Below are 24,391 nucleotides of genomic sequence, written 5' to 3'. Positions count from 1 at the left end.
ACCACTTACCATATTTGCTTACGTATTTACCTCCTTGTGTATTCTTGTTCCTTCCCTTCGTGCTCATCATTTGACAAAGAAAATCATGAAAAATATGTTCTTCCTACAGGCCTTTATCAATCCCTTTAAACAATTCTGCTTCAAAATAGCAATTGGCTAACAGCAGAATCTTCTTTAGGGAGTTTTAAGAGCAACAGCCAGCTTCATAGCTGGAGGCAGAGGAACATTTTTTCACAGAGTGAAATTCATTTATTCTAGGTGTACAGCAAGAGTTAAAGGAGCTACTGGTTATGTTTTATAACTAATCTATAATTGCTTAAAATCAGTGTTACACAACTTCAAGTCTGTCGGCAAAATTTCTTGTTCCAATTAAGAATGGCACATGCCTGACAGATATCTCTAATCTTCCGTTCCTTATCCAGAGCAGACCTTTCAATCTGTACTGTTTCCTGGATGTGGCTTGTAACTGATGGCATTTAGGACATGCTCCTTGGCATTTGAGGGAACAACAGAAACAAGGTGGTCATTCTCACCTTCTCCTGGCTCCTCTTCTGAAGCAGGCCATAAACCCTAGCCGACCTCCTCCTGAGGTGGGTTATAAAGCCTTCATCAGAGATGTGCCCTTCCTAAACCTGTCTTGTCTCTGAAGACACAGGGACAAAGAGAAGATTCTGAATAAACAGGACTTGCTAAGTTTCCCCCAGTTTATTACCGTTAGACTATACCCTTTTGTCCTTCAATCATACTTTTGCACAACTGTCCGTAAAAAACACACGTTTCCCTGTTTCTTTGGGTCTTCATTTCTGAAGGCTCCCATATCACGTAAAACTTAAATTTGTATGCTTTACTCTTGTTAATCTGCCTTTTGTTATAGGACTCTCAGTCATGAACCTAGTGATGGGAAAGAAAGATAATACTTTTTCTTTTCTACAGCATGAACCCTCAACATAGTGCCCTAATGAGCTCGATGACAGTTGGACATCCCTGTTTTATGCATATGATATGGGAAGGTTTAGCCAGCTCATGGCTTTATCTGCTACTTATTTGCTGATAACACTTAAATCTAAATCTAAATCTCTCCTGGTCTCTACATCCATATATATTTAGTTACCTCTTAGTTGAAAGCACCTCAAATTCAGCGTGCCTAAAATGAAACTTAAAATTTCCTTCATTTCCCACCTTCCTCTTCTGTACCCACTGTCTTGCAGTTGATAGAATTATCTACCTACCTGCATGTCCTCTCCATCTTCCCCTTCTCTGATAATAGTTCTATGGAGCATACCTTTACATATTTCATATGTACGTGTCTTCCTTTCTGTCGCTACTGCCTCTGCCATAATTTGGTTCTTCATCTTGGATCCCTAGATCACTGGATGTGCCACCCTTTTGACCTCTTTGCCTCTACTTTAGCTTGTCCTCCTCCAAGCCATTCCTTACCCTGCTAGGAAATAAGTCAGTCTTCCCTCTCTTCCTCTCTTGAACTATTGCAAACACAACTGTGTGCAAAATAGTAGAACATTCATGTATTTACCTCCAGGAATTAACCAGTGTTAACATATTGTCAACCTAAAATAATCAAAAGGGTCACAGGCTAGTTTAAAGAGGGTTTATTCAAGCAAAAAGTTTGGACTAGCCACATGGGAAACACAGACTCCAAAGAATGGAAGGCAGTGTTCCAAAGTGTAAAAGCTTAGGATCGCTTATATAGACAAAACGTAGGGAAGTTTAACACAATTTCAACATCTTTCTATGTTAGGCTTAATGCATACCTACAATGATTTGATTAGTTAAGGAGGTCTTTTTCTTTCTGGAAAGATATTTAACATTCCACACTGAAGATGTAACTGTCATGGAGTCTTGGGTGCCATCTGATCTGAGTTAGGTAAGGACAACAAAGAAGGCCAGTTAATCTGTAACAAAGGTCAGTAATTGGAAGCAGGGAGGTTTGGTCTCTCCTAGTTATTTACAGAACCAACACAATGAAAAGAAAGATAAGCTAAAATCTGAGAAACAGAATTGCAAACATGTTAAGTGATTCAGTCTGCAGAGCTTTACTTCTTCCTTGGCATAAATTTAGAGGGTTGTATTTGCTTCAGAACTTTCTTGGATTGAATCCAAGGAAAGGATGAGAATATCTCTGATAAAACTGAAGCTTTCACTGTCCATAGTCTCCTTTCCTCTTGCTTTTCCTAGGTGCAACCAAAATTGCTTCCTACCCCACTTGTTAAAAAGTGTTATTGAATAGAGAATGTAATTCTAACAAGTACTTTTTCCATCCTGATGAAGTTTATTTTTAGCTATATTAAAGAGATCTAATTTAAGAGGGAAATCTAAAAAGAAAAATATTTTCTGTTTGCTTTACTCTTGAAAAGATATGACAATCAAGCATGCTTTTTATCCAGATTTTTCTATTCTTGAGTAGATTTACCTTATAATTACTATTGGATTTCAGTTTGTTTTTTTTTTTGAGACAGAGGTTTGCTCTTGTCACCCAGGCTGGAGTGCAGTGGCGCGATCTCTGCTCTTGTCTGCTCACTGAAACCTCTGCCTTCTGGGTTCAAGCGATTATCCTGCCTCAGCCTCTTGAGTAGCTGGGATTATAGGCGCCCGCCACCCTGCCCAGCTGATTTTTGTATTTTTATAGAGACGGGGTTTCACCATGTTGGCCAGGCTGGTCTCGAACTCCTGACCTCAGGTGATCCACCAGCCTTGGCCTCCCAAAGTGCTGGGATTACAGGCATGAGCCACCGTGCCTAGCTGGATTTCAGTGTTCTTAAAACTTTATGTCCTTTTTAGGTGAGGTGTTTTGAGACAAACATTTTGGACTGTCTTTCAAAATAACTAACTTACCTGGAGCTGCAACTTATTTATTTAGGAATAATATCTTGAAAGGTGTTTAAACACACACTTTTATTTTAGCATTGTGATTTAAATAACAAAGGCTATTTCTTTACATTGGTCTGAGTCTTATTTGAATAGAGTCATATTTACACTGTCTGTTCCTTAGTTACTTTATATAAATTTTTGAAGCAGTCTCAGTCTTGGCTGGTTAGGTTTTTCTGTTCTTTTAAATGGGTGTTCATTGTAAACGACTTTGAACTTTGTATGTTTGAAATTTTTAATAATGTTGGGAAAATATACCTTCAGCCAGTATTTCTGCTTTATTTGTAACAATCAGTTGGTGACCCAACCCCCTCCACCAAAAACCAGAGAGACATAGATTAGAAGGAAGGAACTATGTCATGGTCACTCTTTTGGTAGTGACTGTTATAGTATATTTTAAGAAATAAAAATAAAATTTTAGGCCCCCCAGCCAAGGGAACCCTAGAGAAACCTTAGAAGTTGAGTTCCCAGCCATGATGGAATGGGAGGTTGGACATGCCTCATTATGCCCCATCCCTTGCTAACTGCCATTAGGCTAAACAGAAATGAGCCCTTTGGAAAGACTCATTCCATCCCTGATATCAACCAACCACCTGCTGCTCATGCTCCCTTTTGCAGTTTCCACACAACAGTTAACCAACATTCCCCCGTGACAAGAGACTACTAACCACAGAGTGGTTCAGGCCAGTCTATGGAGGATGCGCAGTGAGGGTTTTCATGTTCTCTGCTTCACCTTTTGATATCCGATGCCTGAAAGCTCCACCTTTGGATCATGCTAATGCCGCCATTTTTTTTACACCTGACTCATGAAGGGACGCGAACCTTAATTGCGTGTATGCATGCTTCTCCTTTCATAAATATTCATGACTCCTCCTATAGCTTATTAAATATGTGTATTTGGCTACCCTGTTCAGCATAAATTCCTATTTCCTTCGCTCCTCCCTCAAAGTGTCTGTTTCTGGCTTCTGGGTAGAGGCTATCTAGCCTATCAGAATGGCCATCCGGCAGGCTGCAACCCTTTATGAGAAATAACGCTTCTCTTTCCAGATTTATGAGCCTCATCATTTTTCAGATGACAATCCAAAATTTGAGTTTTGGACTGCTAGTTTGGGGCTACTTGTTTCTTTTGAACCAGGAGGTCACAGTTTCACCTACGTTGCAGGGTAGTGCACTTGCCCTCCTTTTAACAGAAGGAGTTGGATATTCCATTTAGCTGGAAATGAAAAGAGAAACGTGTATGACTCCTCTACTTGATAGGACATATTTACTAATGAAAACAATTAGAAATATAAGACCAAAAGGATCAGGGTCAAGGGCAGACTTTTCTAAACTCATGCCTCTGTCAGAAATATTTGAGAGGGGTAAACCTTACATTCAGTCTCCAAAACTTAGTGAGTACTTACTGCATGCCATACCATTGTGCTGTTCTGAGCAGTTGGGGGAAAGCGATGACAAGACAGAAGAGATTCCTGCCCTGACAGAGCTTATATTCTTGTGATGAGAGAAAGACATAGTCAGAAAATTAATCAGATAATTTCAGGTAGTGATAAATGTTGTGAGGTACCTGAGTAATAGCTAGAATACCCTGCTGCTTTACAAAGGGTTAGGGAATACCTACTGCTTTACCAGACCCTTGTTGGGAAAGTATAGATTCAGTCAGTATTTCTAACAATCAGTTAGTGACCCAGCCCTTTCCACCAAAAATCAGAGAGACATAGATTAGAAGGAATGAACTATGGCTGGGCGCAGTGGCTCACGTCTACAATCCCAGCACTTTGGGAAGCCGACGCGGGTGGATCACTTGAGGTCGAGAATTTGAGACCAGCCTGGACAACATGGTGAAACCCCATCTCTACTAAAAATACAAAAATTAGCTGGGGGTGTTGGCACACACCTGTAATCCCAGCTACTCAGGAGGCTGAGGCAGGAGAATTACTTGAACATGGGAGGCGGAGGTTGCAGTGGGCTGAGATCACACCACTGCACTCCAGCCTGGGTGACAAAGCAAGGCTCTGTCTAAAAAAAAAAAGAAGGAACTATGTTGTGGTCAATCTTTTGGTAGTGCCTGTTACAGTATATCTTGAGAAATAAAATTCCCAACCGTTGGTAAAGTGTCAGTTACCCTTTACCAAAGGTTAGGGAAAGCCTCTGTGAGGAGGTGATATTTGAGCCAAATCCCTAATGACATGAAGAAATTTTCCATGAAAAAATTTGGGAATCTTGAAGACTAAAAATCTGTGAGGTAAAGTGAATCTTGAAGAGTGCTGTCCTATTTTGAGAGGTGGGGGACTCAAAGGAGACAGAGGTGCTCTGAGATTAGGTGAAGGCTTCTGGCCATGCCAGCAACTGGTTGCTTATGGCCTGAGGAACCTGCTTTCCTAATGTATAAAATGACAAAGTTGGACCAGGCACCTCCAGACTCTCTTTTGTCTCTTGTACTTTGAATGTATTTGATATTTATGGGCATTTTTCTTTATTTTTATAATTTAGGAGGGTACAAGTGTAGTTTTCTTACATGGATATATTGTGTAGTGGTGAAGTCTAGAGTAATCACCTGATTTATTAGCATTTAATGGAGGATTAATAGTTGGTAAAATGCATTATTTTTGTAACCAAATATATGTCAAAGGGCAAAATTTACTCAGTGACACTTATTTTTAAAATGAGATTTATCTAAGAGTTAGTAATCTGTTATACTTGTCTAAAAACAGTGGAAACTGTATTGGTTAATTCAGTGTGCTAATATAGTTTTAATAATGAAAGGACATCTTAACTCACCCCTAACCTTTCAACAATAATGAGAAATAAGCTATAAGTTATGCCAACTTCTATGATGGTTCCCATGAAATAGCCCTAACTTAGACAACTCGTTTAGGCTTTGCAGATGCAAACTGTGATAGATCTTCCTTCTCTTTCATTCTTGGTGATTTATGTGTCAGGTATATTGTTGTGTTTTCTATAAAAAGAAAAAAAATTAAAACATAGTTGGAAGCCAAAGTCGATTTAACCTGGATAGATACAGCTTTCTGGTTGTAGAGGTAATGCTAAAAATCTTACTGTGACAGTGTATTGCTTTCTTGGAAGACTTGATAATTGTTACTTAGTTTAGTTTTGATTTATATTTAGTTTTGCTCAAAGGAGGGATTTGAAAAGTTTTATGAAATATAGACATATACTTTCATTTTTATCAATTAATGAAATTACATAGTTGTAATTTCTTGAATTTATTACATATTCAATAAATACTTGCTAAACTAAGCATCTGTTGTGTTGCAAGTGCTAGGGATGCAGTTACCAATCACAGTCCAGTGGATGTAAGTAGTAACTACATTAGCTCAGAGAAAAATTTCAGAAGAAATGGAGCCAACAGTTCCTAAAATGAAGTTTGCATTCTGTCAGCAAAAGGTTAGCAGATGGGTTTGCCACTTTAAAGAGCTTTGAAATAGCTTTATTACTTCATATCCTTAGCATGGAGAGATGCATGCTTTTTTTGTAAATGCTAATTGTTTTAAAAGTTGAAAAGAAAATCTTTGGAAAACTCAAAAATCTTCCTTGAAATAATTTTACTCAGATCATTGGCCTCTCCCTGTCTTAAGAATCATTCTTGCTAGATTCAATCTTGAAAGTAAGTTGGAGGTGGGAAGGGGAGGATGGGAGAATGCATATCATCGAACACATGTGTTCCAGAAAACTGGAGCTATGGAAAATTTCTACCTGATGTGCTGTCATTGTGTTTTGTGGAATTGGCAGAAGCTGTATCGGCAGTCACTCATTCAGTGCCTATTGTTTCAGTAATGCCGCTTAAAAGGAAAATTTTAAGAAAATGTCTGATGAAAGACTGATGTAATAACTTTACCCTGGGAGCCTGAGGGAATTACTAGATGATTTTAATGAGGGGTGTGGTTAACTTTCATTTTGAAAATTTCACTCTGACCTTGGTATAAATTAGGAAGGGGCAAGAATGGCAGCAGAAATAACAGTGGAGATGTATTAATAGTTTAGGGAAAAGGAAATGAAGACTGAAATTAAGAGGAAGGTGTAGATTTGAAAATCTTTCCTATATGGACTGAACAGACATCTAGAAATATTTTGCTTTTACTGAGGTGTTTTTTGTTTGCCTCTATTTAGAAAAGACAGTTTGATTAGAAGGCATACTATATAGATTGACAGAAGTGACTGAAAAAGCCCACTCTGTCTGCTCTGTTTTCAGAGAATTGACTTTTGAAATGTCTAGATAAATCATTTAAATCATTTTAGAAAACAGCTTTGGTTCTGAGACATGAAATCTCTTGAACAATGAAAATGGCATTTTTGTAACAGGATTTGACATTAACAGGTAAAGGATGTATTAAAGTATTCAAGTGTTTTGTTTATAGAATTTGATAACCTTGATAACATCTTTCATGTTTCAAAATACAAGACTTAGCATTTCTCAGGGATACTGAAAGTGTATTGATTGTGCTAAAATTGCAGCAGATTAATTGTCTCACTTTATCGTATTTTAAATTAGTAACTTTGTCAACGTGTTGACTCTTGTACAAAATTGGGGAAAGCTTCTCCATTATCATTAGAAATTATTTAATAAAAATGACTTCATATATGGCACTTTGGTCAATTTTTTTTCAAAAAAGTTATATTTTTAGATGATATTTTTATTTTTATTTGCATAATATAATTAGATTTGATGAATTAAATGTCTGTTTTCCATTTTTAGGAAATTGTAATTAATGTATTAAAAAAATTAAAAAGAGGATACACTATATAAACCCAAAGGGTATCTTTCAGTTTGTTGCTTGCCTTAAGGTTCTTTTTTGTGAATTGTTAAATGATTGATTAGTAAAATATGAGAACCATTTTGATCATAATTGAATCCTGAAGAGATTTATCTTTTATTTTTGTTTTGATGTTTTATTAAGTTTACCTCAAACTGTCAGATTACTTTGAATGGATGTCTTTTATTTCCTTGTGTCAAATTCTTATAAAAAGGCATTCTCTTAAGAACATAGAAGAAAATAGAGATATATAGATATATAATTAATATTGTTGTAATAAAATAGATCAGAAATTCACATTTGTTGATATGCTGTCAAGTTGGTACACAGTATTGGCTCTGACTTCTTATTTCCTAGCTCAATTTGAGGTCATATTTTAATATTAAATACTTTGAGTTGCTTCTGTATACTTAAAAGATATTCTTGGTTCCTTATAGTCATGCAGCTGGCAGAATGAAGTACATACACTTCTATATGTAACCAGTTTCACAGTGGCATAGCTATAAATCAGAATTTCTCTTCCCAATTTCTTCATCATCTTAGGACTCAGTGCTACAAGATTGGTTGTTATACAGTTTTATATTTAGAAGTTTTTACATTTTTATTTACAAAGATAATAGTCTTATAAGTGAATGCTTTTTCATGAACTCAGGACACTCCCTTTTACTCTCTGTTTTGCTCACCTTTTTCTTTACTTTTAAACTTAGTGACATATCCTGTGTCCTTAGAACCATGTAGCTAACTTTGATCGCGTAATGTGTCAGGTTTTTATATAATTTCTTGATTTGAGAAAAGAGAAATATAACCTTATGTTTTTAAGTATTGCCTCCCTATCTGCTTTTCAACTCGTTTTACATTTAGTATTCAAATATGTTCAGTGTTCAGCCTTTGCTGTTTTTACTAATTTTCTTCCCTGCTTTTAGTTAACAGCCAGGTCCTTGCCTGCTGTGCAGTCTGATGAAAGACTTCAGCCGCTGCTCAACCACCTCAGGTAATATAAAGGCACAGCCTTGTTATGCGTATAAATCCAAGTGCAGTAAAGTGAATAAAGTGTATTAAAGTGGTGAAACCCCTTCGATTACTAAAAACTTATTTTTTTTTCTTGCTTTCATTCCATTATTCCAATTGAAGTTCTTAATACCATGTACTTGTTACCCTTGAATTTAGGGCACTGTAGATAGCTCTTTTAATTCAACAACAGTGTGCAGAACTGCTTGATAAGTTTAAGTTAAATGAGTAGAGATAACTAACTTTACAGAAAGATCTCGAATGAGCTATTTTTGTAAGTACAAGGTTAAGGCATACTTTTATTGAGGATAGATGAGATGGATGGAGTTCATTTCTAAATACAAAAATAATATAGTCTCATTATTTAAAAAATAAAGTTAGAAAATACAGGAAAGGAAAAGGAAAAAACTATCATTACTGCTCAGAAATAATATCTATCCTATGTTTTTATTTTAATTTTAATTTTTTTAATTTTTATTTTTTGAGATGGAATCTTGCTCTGTTGCCCAGACTCGAGAGCAGTGATGCGATCTCCACTCACTGCAACCTCCGCCTCCTGAGTTCAAGCAATTTTTGTGCCTCAGCTTCCCGAGTAGCTAGGATTACAGGTGCGGGGCACCTCGCCTGGTTAATTTTTGTATTTTTAGTAGAGAGAGAGTTTCGCCATATTGGCCAGACTGGTCTCGAACTCCTGACCTCAGGTGATCCACCTGCCTCAGCCTCCCAAGGTGCTGGGATTACAGGGGTAAGCCACCATACCCTGCCTTTCTATGTTTTTGTTATTTTTGTTGTTTTTTACTTAGTGTTGAAATTATCGTTTATGTGACAATTTTTTCCATTTTTATAAACATTGTAATTTTTTTACCTTAGTATTAAAATCTTTCTAAAAACATTGTTGTTAGTGACTACATTATATTTTCTTGTATATCTGTACTGTAGCATATTTATCTCCTTTTGGGAAACTTTAGACCATTTCCAGTTTTTTTTCTAACTGTAAAACAATGATATATGTTAACCTTTATCTGTATTTTAGATCATTTTCTTAGGGTAGGTTTTCAGAATTGAAATTACTTTGTCAAAGGGTGTGAACCATTTTAAAGATTTAAGTATGTATGTATATTTCTTTTTCAAAATCCTATTCTACCTATACACTCATATTTGTATAAGACTGCCATGTTACTATACTCTGAACAAGATAGAGCAGTCAAAACAGTTGCTAATGGGTTAGACATAGAGATACTATTGTGATCCTGTGCATTTTGTTGGTAATAATAATTCATTTTCCTGATTTTGAGGTGGGATTGACTACCTGTATTCTTTGCTCACTTATTGATAGCATCTCCTGATCTTATTTGCTCTTACATACTTTAAAGGGTAGTAACTCTTTGTTGTATTTGTTACATACTTTTTTTCTAAAATTCTAAAATTGTATTAGTCAACATACCTACATTTTCAAGTTTTATATAGTCAAGCACCAATAGTGTTTTCCTTTATGGTTTTGAAAAATTCTTTTTAAACTTCTCTTTCAGAAGTGTGGATAGATTTTACTTTCTGGTATCTTTTAGTTTTCTTTATTTTTCCTTTATTTCTTCCTCCCCTCTCCCCTTTCCTTGCCTTTTCTTCCTGCTCTCCAGTAACTGTTCCTTCCCAGACAGCTTTATAACCTTTGTATAATTGTTTTGTTGGGTTAGGAAGAAGGGAGGGTTGATCAAATCTAATATTTCAGCAGGGACTGAATAGCATACATTTTCATATATAACAACATTTATATATGATTGTTAAATTTACTAGAGCTCTGTGTCAGTGAGTTAAGAATCTCAGAAATTGATTTTGAGTATCTTGCTTAATGCCCACCTGCCGCATTCAACTCTGTTGGCAGTTTTGTCTCTTGAGTATATCTCTTGCTATCATAGCCTCTTGTCTGTTTGCTTTGCCCTTTCTAATATATTTTACATCATTGCCATATGTGTTTATATTATTCCTTGGCTTAAGACCCATCTCTGCCTCTCCAATTTCATTCTGGAGTAAGCCAGAACTTCTTAGCCTGGCATAAGAGGTCCTTCTGGAAGAGGCCTGGGCTGTCTGTCTCTTTGGACTCCTGTTTTAACACTGAGATCCTAATTTCACCAAATGCCATGAAGTTCCTTTAACACAACATGCTTTTTGCTCACTCACCTCTATGACCTTCTGAATATTTTTCCTTCTGCCACTTCTATTTATGTAAATTTATAGATATATACTATATATATAATTTTAAACATTTTAAATGTATTTAATATAATTTTAAGGTATTTTAAATGTATTTAATACAATTTTAAAATATTTTAAATATATATAATATATATTTTATTTATATTTAAAGTATATTGTAGATGTATATAAATACGCAAATCTATATATATTCTCCCCATGCTCCGCTTTTACAATAACTTTTGCTTGTCTTTTAAGACTCACCTCAAGCATTACCTCTTCTGATAAGTTTTCCCTGACCATTAATTAGTTCACCTCCGTAGTCTGAATTGGAAGTCTTTTATAGATGTTTTCATAATATCCCATGCCTTCCTCTGTATCACAGAATTTGTGGTATTGTTATTGTTTGTTTACTGTTTGATTTCTCCATTATAGTATGTTTGAAAGCTTGTAAAGTGATGTTCATATTTGTGTTTTCAGTAGCTGAGACAGTATCTGGTGTATGATAGGTATTACGTGTTTTGTTGAATGAATGAATGCAAGTTATATTAATGAAATTTTGTTGTTTTTTTCTGCATAAAGTTTTTATAATTTATAAATCATACTGTCATATTTTTTTTTCCTAGAAAACCACTGGTTCAAAAGGTAAAAACCTAAAGGGTAGAATCTCGCTTCTAGTTAATCTCACAGTTGATTCTGAGAGATGATGATGGATTCTCCTTCCTCCATCTGAGTATGGTAATTGCCAACTAGAATTTAGATTAACTACTGGCACATCTCTTCGAGTCCTTGGAAGTTGCACAAACTGTACATTCATTTAAGGGCTTTTATTCTCTGTGGAGTTCACTCATGACTGGTTGCTAGGCAACCAGGACTAGATGCTACATGTAATATGTACCCACTGATGTTGCTTTTTTATTATTATTAAACCAAATGGTTTCTCGTTTTATTGCCATGTCAGAGACATCTATATGTCGGGTGGCAGCTGATGTGCATAGTTTGACACTTCCTGTTCTACAAAGTAACCTTGTGATAAGCCTTTCAAGAATATTGAATTGTTGCTTTTGCTTGTCTAAATGTAATGTTTTTGTTTTATCTTCCTTTTGCCTAGTTCTAAACAGGAAATAATAATATTTGGTTTGAGAGATTGTAATAATAATTTTTTTAGAAAAAAATTGATTTGCATGAACGGTGTAATTTAAATGTTACATAGAGGTGGATGGACATTAGGAGGTTGATACTGAGATCATTATTAGGTCTGATTTTGTTTATTGCCTCTGATGAGGAAAGAGGAATGATGAATAGCATTTTAATTAAATTTGTCAATAAAACTAATTTGGGAGATAATACAAAATACCTGTAAAAATTGAAGTAGCAATACAGAGATTCTCAAATCATTTTACAGGATTTAGAGACTCAAAGAGAATTAGGGTAACACTGCCAATCAAATAATCTAAAATATTGCTTAACAATATATATTATTTTGAGACTGCAGAAGTGATATGTCCAAACTTTTTTAGTTGAATCCAATTCTCAAGTACAGAAAAACATCGTGCTTCAATATCTTATGGCAGTACAACTGTGTTTTTAATTCATTAGTATCATCCATTCACTCATTAGTTACTTAGTGCCTATTATGTGCTTAGAATTAAAAGAAAACACACAATCTCTGTTTTCAGGGAGTTAGGTTTGGTTTCATTTGAGAGATAGGCACTTGAACAAGTTATAAAATTTGTAACATTTTCTATCAGAATTAAATACAATGTACATAATTTTATTAATTGAACTGTCTCCCTCGTGGAATTATCTCCTTAAGTAATCGGGCCATGACTTAATTGTTTTGGTTTCCGTGCATTCTAGCACAGTAGTGGCTCGCAGTGGGAGCTCAGATTGGACTGAAATTTATTGTTTTTTTGTTGTTGTTTTATTCTTATCAGTCAGCTTTCTCAGGCTGACTGGACTGAACTATAATCTCACTTGAGGGATAATGTTGTCATTAACTAAGGAGAATAAAGAAAGGAAGACAAGTCAATTAGGGAATGAATATGATTGCTTAGATGGTAATTTCAGTAGTTTCAGACATTTTAAGCTTGAGATACCTGTGGGGATGTATGTGGGGGATGTTTAGTAAGTAGTTGAATGTAGACCCACAGTTGAAGAGTGAGGTTTGCATCAGGGAGACATTTTCTAGTCATCACTGTGCAGGTCTTGGTTAAAATAAAGGGAATGGTTGAGATCACTCAGGAAGAGAGTATAGAGAGACAAGAAAAGAGTTGAACCCACCGAATATCAGGGTTTAAATGACTTGTGATGGACAGTGCGGGAGTTGGGATATGAGAAACCAGTAAAAATACCAGGGAGGAGCCTTGAACAAAAAAGGATAGTGGGATGATGGGTGCTTGATGGTATGGATACAAGTCCAAGTCTTATGAGGATTTGAGGATTAAATAAGAAATGAAGCTGTAGAGATATAGGGAGTAGGCTACTCTTGGTAGAGCTTAATTCTGAGCACATGTAAGGAAAAAGGACTGCATTGGTGAGCTTCATGGTTGAAGAAAGTGTTTTAATTTTTCCTTAAGATTGGTAAGATGAGCATATTTACAGGTTAAGGCAGAAATGAGTAGTATGGGAGTAAGAGGGAATAATTGAAGGGGCAATGTTTTAGAAGGGAGAAGGGGACAGGCCATAAAGTCAAACTGACTGGAGTTTAAAAAAGTATTTTCCAACCTAGCTTTTTGGTGCATACTCAGAACAATCCAGTGTGGATGGTAGATGGTTATCATAATCCCTATTTTACAGGTTGGTGATGGAGCCTCATGATGTTCTCATTAAGAAAACCTAATTTTTCTTTCCTTTTTTTTTTTTTTTTTTTTTTTTGAGACAAAGTCTCGCTCTGTCACCCAGTCTGGAGTGCGATGGCATGATCTCAGCTCACTGCACCCTCCTCCTCCTGGGTTCAAGTGATTCTTCTGCCTCAGCTTCCTGAGTAGCTGGGACTACAGGCACATGCCACCACACCCAGCTAATTTTTTATTTTTAGCAGGGATGGGGTTTCACCATGTTGGCCAGACTGGTCTCAAACTCCAGACCTCAGATGTTCTGCCTGCCTCGGCCTCCCAAAGTGCTGGGATTACAGGTGTGAGCCACCATGCTCACCGTGCAGCAGCCAAGGAAACCTAAGTTTTCTAATTAAAAATACTGTCTTTCCCTCTCTTCAAAAGAGATGAGTTAATTATTTCATAAGACTTTACCATTTTTCAAAATTGATACCAGAAACTTTCCCGTTGGAAGAAGTAAACTTACTTAGATTTATAATAACATAACGTTCAGAGAGAATTTGTATAAATCATTATTTCTGCTTTCACCAAATTGCATATGATGAGACATGTAATCTAAGGAGCCTGCATCTCATTGTGGCTTTACTGTCATTCTCATGGTTATATAGCACTGCATTTTCTAGGGTGAATTATATCGTTCACTGATTTGGTAGTTTGGAGATACATAAAGGTCTTGGAATATGTTCCCATGAATGTAGGAGTTTATTGTAAATAAGTATCTTTGCTATGCTAATTATGGTACCATGGGATAATATTTATAAAAATGGTATTAGGCTAGCAAGTGTGTATGATAAAGATGGTTATTTTTATTTATTATCTCACTTATAAAGTATAAATAGGTGCAACTAGACAGGAGAACTTGCAGCCCATTTTCTACATGTGATAACTTTTAGTTGTGTGATTGAGAATTTTTCGCCCTTAAAAATAATGCCTACAGTGTAGGTATCTTTCTCCTTTATTCCTCTACTTCAAGATATGAAGTGCATTGGTGGACAGCATATTATAAGTCACTGTAATAGTTACTATTATTGGCTGGACACGGTGGCTCACGCCTGTAATCCCAGCACTTTGGGAGGCTGAGGCAGGCAGATCGCTTGAGGCCAGGAGTTCGAGACCAGCCTGGCCAATATGGTGAGACCCTGTCTCTACTAAAATTACAAAAATTAGCCCAGTGTGGTGGCACGCACCTGTAATCCCAGCTACTCAGGAGGCTGAGGCAAGAGAATCACTTGAACCTGGGAGGCGGAGATTGTAGTGAGCCGGGATCGTGCCACTGCACTCCAGGCTGCGCAACAGAGCAAGATCCTGTCTCAAAAAAAAATTGCTATTATTTAATGTTTTGTCATGAAAGAATAACTCATTTTAAAAATATGTATTTGTCACACCACAATTTTGTGAGCATATTTCAGCCCAAGAATGAATTAGAAATCAAACAAAGATAAAACAAGCTAAGAAAGACAAGTATTACTTATAGTAAGTACTTGAACTGCATCATGTGGATTAACTTTTAATGCATACTGATTTTGCAAGCAGATGTTTTTACAAACCTTTATTTTAAAATCATTTAAAGTAATGAAAGCATCTTCCTTCAGTTGGTATTATTACAGACTACTTTTGTAAAATTCCTTTTCCTAAGGTGGTACATTTGATTAATATGCACACATTTCTACTTATTCTTCTAAAGAGTATGCTTTCACAAATTTTTTATCAGACATGTAATCTCTGTAAGAAAGCTTTTCTTACTATCCACAGTGGTACAGTTATCATTGTTTTCTTTTTGAATTAGTTCTCATTTTGAAATCAGAAAATTGTGTGGGCATTCATGTGTCTATTGCGGTAAATATGAAAATAAATGCCAGAAAATGGTTTAGTAGATAGGGGCTTCATCAATTGAGGGCTGAAATGAAAGCCTCATTAGCCTGGTCCACATGCTTCATTTGTTTATTAGCTCTTTCTCATCACCTGTTTCCAGTCTCTGGCAGTACCTTGAACATTTATTTCCTTTTCTACATGCAGCAGCACAAGCTTTTAGTTCAGTGATTATAGTGAAGGTTTTCCAGGAGCTGTGTAAGATATTAATAAATTAGAATATATTGTTTTCCATTGTCACCTTTGAATTATAATTTTTTCACATCTGTATGGAAAATGTTAATGCCTTCTTAGAGGTGTACTTGTGAATAGTCAGCATTTTGTTAGAATCAGCTCGTTGTGTTAAAGGCACTATAATTGGTACTGATTATGTACAGAAGAATAGATGTGGTCCCTTAACTCAAGATGTTTATATTTTTAAGGGGAAAGAGGGCCAAAGTTTATAAACAGCACCCCTCTCCCCACCCACACACATACCCAAGGCTGCACCGGAATAGTTGCTGCAAGTTAATCAAGTAGATAGTAAAGAGAGTGGCGGGAAGTCTTATAAGAAGCAGTATCTGCATGTGGATTATGTTACAAATTTAATGTTATTTAATGTTTTCGGTAAAATATATAGTCACAACATATAAAATCACCTCCCTCCCTAATACAACCACCGCTAAGCTTCTTTTGTAAACTTGATGCATACTTTAATGTAATTATATAGTCGTTAACTTTAAAATTTTTCACTTAATATGTTATAACTAGGTAATAAAGTAGAAAATTGATTTTCATGAGTCTAATTTTAAGTATCTGCGTAATAGTCAATCAAGAATAGATATATCTACTTTTACTTAACCATGGCCATTTTATCAGATATGTATAGCTTTCTGAGTTGAATAAACCGGTGGTGAAAAATTATAGAATGTGAACAGTTTCTGTGTGTTCAAAGTAACTGAGGAGAAGAAATACTGTAGTAACTTTATGTAGAAGGAATTACAGCATAGATGTTTTCCAGCAGATCAGATGGAGATAAGAACAAAGAACAGCAGCAGCCTAGGTGGTGTATAGCTTTGAAAATACAGGGAAGTTCATTAGTCTAAAAATGCCATCTTGCCCAAGTGAGAAAGTGGCAGAGTTCTTAACAAGTGAACGAGTGACTTGAAAAAGGTGGAATTGAGGAAGCCAAATTTTAAAGCTTGCTAGTGTGTGTAGATTAGAGCCTTTATAGCCATTTTATCAAACACTTCTTTAGAATATTTAAAAATCACTCATGTCATATGTCTATATGCATGAGTACATGTATACATATTCCCTGATATTTAGCAGTGACACTAGTATTTTTATATAAAGAAAATAAAAAGTGACCACTGTATTAGTTTTCTATTCTAGCCTTAACAAATTACCACACATTTAGTGGATTAAAACAATGCCCATTTATTATCTCACAGTCTGTAGGTTAGAAATCAGACCTGGGTCTTGCCAGGCTAAAATCAAGATGTCAGCAAGGCTTATGTTGCTTACTGGAGGCTCTGGGGAAGAATTTACTTCCAAGGTTATTTAAGTTGTTGGAGATCCTGTTTTTATGCTGGGTGTCAGTTGAAGCCTGGTCTTTCCTCCTAGAGGCTGCCCACATTCCTTCTCATGCTTTCCATGATTTCCTAGAGGCCTATGTAGTCCTTGCCTGTGGGTCCCATCTCAGAGCCTTCCCATATTTCAGATATCTCTAACTTACGCTGCTGTGTAACACTGCCTCCAACCTGAGAAAGTTTTCTGCTTTTAAAGGTCCATGCAATTAGATCAGACTACAGGAATATCCAGGATAATCTTTTCATCTAAGATCCTTAATTACATCTGCAGAGCCCCTTTTACCGTGTAACCTAACACATTCAGAGGATCCAGGAATTAGAGCATATTTGGAAGGTCACTGATTCATCCTCTTATAGCGAAGGTTTTCTTTTGAGGTGGGAGTATGGAGTGAAAACAGCTTTTTGTATCACTTTTCATCAGTTTTACATGTAAGTCCCCATTCTTAATTTATATAGAATACTAACGTTTCCTGGAGTTTTGTAGTTAATTCACTTTGCTAGTTTAATATATCTTAAAGTTGAAAAAAGGTATAAGAAATGGGTTCTTAAAGAAATATAAAAAGTTACCAATTTTCTTTTTAGTGATATAGAAGGAAGAGAGAAAAATCTTTCCTGTCTTACCAACCAGCTACCTAGAACGAGGCAAATAAACACTGCTGTAAATAGTAGACTTTGTAATGAGGTTATATATAGTGGCTGAGATGTGTGGAGGTACTTTGTGAGAGCTGTTCAGTAATACATGCTCACACACCTTTTAGCATTCTAAGAGTTTATTTATTGTTTATTGAACACATATTAAAGGAACTCTTACTGGTTGCCTCACATGGTGTTAGGTTCTAGGGATGCATTTATTTCTGCCTTTGTAGGACTGAATAGTTATCAGTAAAAAGATAATTTTAACTAAAGTAATTATAATAAATCATGATGACTCTTGGCATACTGGAGGTATGTGATTATATGAGAGCACATAGAATCCTGGAAATAATGAAAGTTTGCCTGTCACAGTGGTCTTGTAGCTTATCTTCGAACCAGAGATTGTAGATTTCCCTTAGTCCTCTGACTCCAAAGTTTCTCAGGAATTTGTGGCTTGTGAATACTGGATACTGGGAGCCTTCCTGGAAAGTAAAATTTATGATTTCTTATGCTTTTTTTAGTAATTTTAATATCTACAGTTGTTAAATTTCCTGTTCACTCATTGGGTTTCTTTAAAACATTGATCGCTGTCTGGTTAAGTAACAAAGAAAATTAGTGATTTTACAGTGTGTTAGTCGTAAAACACTAACAAAGTACAAAATAATAATGATATTATGGGAAATAATATTCTTAAAAGGCCTGAGAAAGCATTGTGGCAGTATTTATGATATATTAGCAACAAAAAGTAACTTGTTGAATGCTATGTAATAGAACTTTCTGTGATGATGGAAGTGTTCTATACCTGTCCTGTTTAACCCAGTAGCAAATAGCCACTTACAGCTATTGAGTGTTTGAAACATGGCTAGTGCTACTAAAGAACTGAATTTTAAATTAATTAAAATTTCAATTTCAATAACCGATTTTACTTAGTGGTTACTGTATTTGATAGTGTAGTTCCATATTTTATTTGAAATATATTTAAATAATTACATACTTTTTAAAAATCATAGTAGTGGGGCTTAGAGTTTCAAATCTGAGGTAGCCCTGGAAAAGCTATACGTATGGAGTTGTTATAAGCACTTGTGGCTACTGAGGGTCATGAGGCTCCTAAGTCAGGGCAGCTGTCATATCTACTGGTGGGGATTTTGCCTCTGTACCTGAATGAGCTATCCACCTGTGCAGGCCTGTGGTAAGGATTCCACAGAAGAGGAATACTTGAAGCTGCCCAGCTAGCAAGCTGCGATTCCTGTCCTGGATCTTTCCAAGTAAACTGATGCCACAAGTGGCCTGTGGCATATTCTTGTGAGTCTAAATGTTTTGTTAACCTAAGAGCACCCCCTGGCATTCCAGAACCAATTAACCTTTATTTACTCAGAGTAAACACAAAACAAAATTCAATAAATTGAACTGAGGAAAGGCAGACTACCAAGACTCACCAAAAGTTTAATGCACTCTCAATTGTTTCTGATTACTATGTAGATTGTTTCTGATTACTATGTAGAAAGTAGTGCTAGAAAAGATAATACAAGATGAATTTTAAATGCCTACTTTTGGTAGCGGTATCTTGGTTCTTGACTTACTGCATACATACAATCCACCAGGAACAGTCATCAAATGTGTACAGTGGTGGAAACAAACAAAAATGTGTATAGTGGTGCATCTTCTCAGGTCCTATTGAGGCGTGTCCTTAATCATCCAATGTAAAGTCACCCTCACAAGTGCTTTATAATATTATCTCACTATGTTATGTTTTCTTCACAGCAACATCACCAGTTGGAATGGTCGTTTTAATTTGTTTGCTTGTTCAGTATTTTTTTGCCTAGGGTATGAGCTCCATGAGATGAAGGAATTTGGCCATCTTGTTTACCACTATCTCCCCATTACTTATGAAAATGGCATAATAGGACCTCAGTAAACACTTGAATGAATGAATGAATGAATGAATGAATGAATGAATGAATGAATGAATGGCTGAGTGAATTATAGAAACTTTCAGGTTAAAAAATTTTACCTTTAATTCTGTTTTCTAAGGTGCTAAATATTGAGACTGAATGAGATGGTAATTTGGGCAAAAAGCTGATGGAGTTTCTGTTATTTCCAAAGAATAACTATGGTAAAGAAATGCTTTTTATCTTTGTAGAAATGTACTGCTGTTTTTGTCTTTGGTTTTGGGACATGGGACTCTTCTTCATGCCATCAGGAACTAATCATGGAAGGCAAAGAGTGCTTTCTATTCCTCTATGTGATCTCATAAGCGCTCCCTCTTTTTCTTACCAATGACTTATTCAAATGTTGACCACTTGTATTCAAAAACAAAACCAGAAACAAAACTGTTACATACCTTGCTCTTTTCATCTATGAAATGAGACCCTTAAACATTATGAGGCATTGTCAATGGCTATGTGAGACTAAAGGGGTGTGTGAGGAAAGGATGTAACACAACTGTTGGACTGTGACTTTTAGTAATCGTCCTCATGAACTGTTCCAGCACTCCTCACCAAAGCTCCCAAAACATTGTGGCAGTTATTGGAGAACAAATGTGGGGATAATCCTAGAATGCCATAAATGTGTAATAGCTCATCTCAGAAGCATTCCACATTGTGTAAATTATTTGTGGGGGAATGGGAAGACATTGTCTATCATTTTAACATATTAATTTTGCTGGATGTTGGAACTTTATTCCCTCGGCGTCTCACTTTTTCGTGACTACCCTATTGTGAATCCTTTCTTTATTGTAGTCATTTGACTATCCTGGACACAACCCAAAACCACAACCATCTCTATTAGGGTTCATTATATTACCATAATATATGCTAAGAATATAGAGAGTAAAGGAACATAAATTTTTTACTCATGAAAATAGATATGTTTGTTGGGGGTCTTAAAGTTATATGGTGAAAATAGCTATGTAAAGCTGTAGTTTGAATATATATTATAGGGGTGTGTGTGTGTATTTTACTTTTAAAATCAATTTTATTGAGGTACAAAAATTTATATACAAAAAATCCACCTATTTAAAGGATATAGTTCAATGTCTTTTGACAAATGTACAGATATTTTTATAGAAAAATGAGATGCAACTTTCATTTATCTTGGAGTTCACTGGATTTTGGTTATAACTTGGAATAAATAGGAAAATATGGACCACATAGGGAAGATGAGGAAACATAAAATAAAGTAGCAATTGCACCATTTATAGTTCCTACCTGATATGGAAACCCATATGGTCCTGATTTTTATTGGATATTTTAGCCTCTTGGAATCACACGATTTCTCCCAGTTATAAAGAAAAATAGGTCAGTATACTGCATGTTGTGTGATGGTAGTTTTCTGTGGAGACTTCTTTAAAAATAAAGTTGAATAAAATTTATGCTTGTGGAAAAATAATCTACATTCAACCAATTTAAAACAGAATTTTATTGATTGTGTTCTCATTTGGAATAACTGCAGGGAAAATCACCTGGGCTAATACAAGTTGGATACCATTTACTAGGGATTTCGCTGGAGAATAAAACCCAAACTCATTTCAATTTCAGTGGTGACAGCTGTTGACTGAATTTTCCTGTGATATCCTTCACTACAGGAAATGATACATTGTAGCTTTGGCTCCTTTGATTTCCTACCCACCCTACAAATCCAAAGTGCAGGGACTGTGCTTTCTAAATGTCTGAGTGGCCTAGTTTATGTGGATAGGGTTTGTTTGTTTGTTTTTTTAACACCCACAGTGGGTAAAATTGTGATTGCAAAAATAGATATATGGGTAATGTACAGAAATGTTTATTTCCTCTTCCTGAAATTGTTTTTCCATTTGTGCTATTATTACACCTGGCTTTATGTGAAAATGTTGTATTGGAACTTGGTATACTTTTATGGAATGATGTAGGAGATTACAGTTCATTTTGAAAGATGTATTAGCTTACTTTTTAATGGTCCAAATAAATATGTTTCCTTGATGCAGAGATCAGTTTTGATTATTTGTGATGCTTGCTTCACTGCTTTTTTATTTTATGCTAGTTTAAAAAATATGATAAACTGTAGCCTGCCAGATAGAAAGGAGTAAATGGTGTTAACCTGTTTAGTCTTAAGAGTACTGGGAAATGCTTGACAAAGAATGGAAATATGTTTTATGAACCTCAGAAACTCTGCTGGTAGGGGGTGGAGGGCAGAGAGATACCCCCTGAGGATGAGGGAGGAATTCTTTCCACTCTGGCTTAGGATTTTGCTGTAAGCCACATTTGCATCCTGTCTATTATGGCTTCTTACAAAGGAGAGAAGAATGGACAGTTGCAATTAGGTATTGAGGTTGAGGTTGGCCAAGCAGCCCCAAAGCCTTCCAAATAAACATGCCACAGCTTTCTTTGTCCCCAGAGAAACAATTCAGGTTACCACCAAGCTAATCAGAATTCAAGACTGCTTCCCTAACAGTATAAATGGCAAACTATGGCTTAAATATAAAAACTTGATTCCCAAGTAAAATGTTGTAAAAACAAGCACAATTATAGTAGACTTGAAGCACTTCCTTTATTCGGCCTAACTGCAGCCTGTATTTTGCTTATGACTGGCAGAGATTGATCTTAATGTAGCAAATAGAAGTCAGGGCAAGTCAGCTGGCTATTCTATAGTTATACCTAGTCCTCCAGAAAACCGTTTGATTGTTTTATGTCATTGTCTCCTCACTGTACAATAATGTTATCCAGTAGAATCATAATGAGAGCAACAAATGTAAGCCACATATATAATTATATATAATTTTAAATTACTCAAGTGAAATTAATTTTGATAACATATCTTATTTAACTCATATTCAAAATATCTTTTTTTTTTTTTTAAGAGATGAGATCTTGCTCTTTTGCCCAGGCTCAGCTACTTGAACTCCTAGGCTCAAGTAATTTTTCTTCCTTAGCTTCCTGAATAGCTGGGACTACAGATATGTGCTACCACACCCAGCTCAAAATACCATTTTAATATGTAATCACTATGAAAAATTATGAATGAAATCTTTTACATTTTATGTACTAAGTCTTTGAAATCCAGTGTGTACTTTGTACTTATTGAACATCTCAATTTAGTCTAAGCTACATTTCAAGTGCCCAGTAGTCACATTTGGCTAATGGATACTATATTGAACAGTAAAGCTTCATAAAATGGATTTCATTTAAATCTCTATTGTTTAAGCTGAATATTTGTACTTTGGACACTTCCTAAAAGTGTAAATATAGACTATAATGATAGACTCACAAAATCTTCCAGATATCAGGTTATTCAAGGACATCTGAATTCTCCTATTAATACTTTGAGGTTAAACATTTTATGTGATAGTATGAAGAAGGTTGGAAAGAAATTATTTTTTTCTAGTATTCATAGGAAGAATATGAATACTAGAATTCTAGTATTCATAGGTGAATGTTAAGAACAGAGGAAAAAAAATCCAAAATGTTTAAGAATAATAAATTTAGGCCAGGATGATGATGATGTTTATTACAATTTGAGTGAAAAATACTGTGATAAACACTACAGACATTTCATTTGTCCTCACAGCAACTTTTTGAGGGCAGCACTTTTGTGATCTGTTTTATAATCCCTGTTTTACCAGTGATTAAGATGAAAGCAATTAAGAGATCTTTGCAAAATCACACAGATAGTGACTGTATGCAAACTTTTGCATGACTCTTGGATTCTGAAACTTACCCTCTTAATCACTCTTCTCTATTTATTGCCTGGTTCTTTTATGTCTCCATGATTGCCTTGGGCAAACTGGACTTGGAGAAATTACACAAATGAGGAGGAGTTGCAGCCAATTCCTAAAGTGTTGCAACTATTCCACTACTTCCTGTTTACTCTGTCAAATTTTCCTCAGTAGTCTGAAAAGGAGAAAATGACTGGAGTTGTAATCACCCTTGAAAAGCTGACTTTTGCTCTCCCATTTTGTCAGTAATACCCTGTGGCATTTATGTCACAGTAGTGGAGCTGGTGAATACCACTCTTGGAGCTGAGGTGTGATGATCCATCTTCTGTTAACAATCAGTGCCACAGCATGAAAAGATTATTATTTTTTTTCTTAACCAGCTAATCTTGCCATGAGACCCATAAATCCACTTTCATGTAATTTCTGCTTTTTGTTTTCAACTCTGAGTTTCAACACTCAAAAACAATTCCCTGTTGAGTACCTAAGTGCTCATATTGGTATTCGTGGTACATTGAACAGGACTTAAATTTCTGTTGTTTCTACAAAGTCCAGGAGTAGGTCTGCCTTTCACTACAATTTACAGATCAGATGTGTGCAGATGTTTCTGTTTCAGATTTATCCTTTTATGTATCCATGGTATTTTTGTTCTGTACATTAGACATTTGTGACATAGTATTTGGGGAAAACTCTAGTTTAGTGTGGATGTGATTAATTACACCTTGCTGTGTTGGTCATTTCCCAACCCCTTCATTCTCCAAAATTAGATTGATTTAATTGGATTTAAAATGGGATCATTTAAATTTGGTTGCATAAATATGTGTTTTGTATGTTTTGAAAGTCTGACCTTTCTCTTTTCAGCCTATAAATTATTGAAATTCTGTTAGCTTTATAACTTTCTGTTTACTGTGATTTTAAGCTATATTGGAAAACTAGCCATGCTGG

General features: G+C 35.6%; 1 protein-coding gene across 2 annotated transcripts in view; it reads left to right on the top strand.

Annotated features, from left to right (window-relative positions):
- The window catches only part of PRIM2 (DNA primase subunit 2), a 316,216-nt gene that overhangs the window by 165,751 nt on the left and 126,074 nt on the right, over positions 1-24,391 (top strand). For both annotated transcript variants that reach the window (XR_012433693.1, XM_005552641.4), the window contains exon 8: positions 8,579-8,646. Coding sequence is in view for 1 of the 2 variants with exons in the window: in XM_005552641.4 (XP_005552698.3) it covers positions 8,579-8,646 (68 nt within the window). In the remaining variant the exon portion in view is untranslated. The remainder of the gene's footprint in view (positions 1-8,578; positions 8,647-24,391) is intronic.

This window comes from Macaca fascicularis, chromosome 4 (assembly GCF_037993035.2).
Source record: "Macaca fascicularis isolate 582-1 chromosome 4, T2T-MFA8v1.1".
Taxonomy (NCBI): Eukaryota; Metazoa; Chordata; class Mammalia; order Primates; family Cercopithecidae; genus Macaca; species Macaca fascicularis.
Note: the sequence above shows the minus strand (reverse complement) of the source record. Positions and strands in the feature narration are given on the sequence as shown.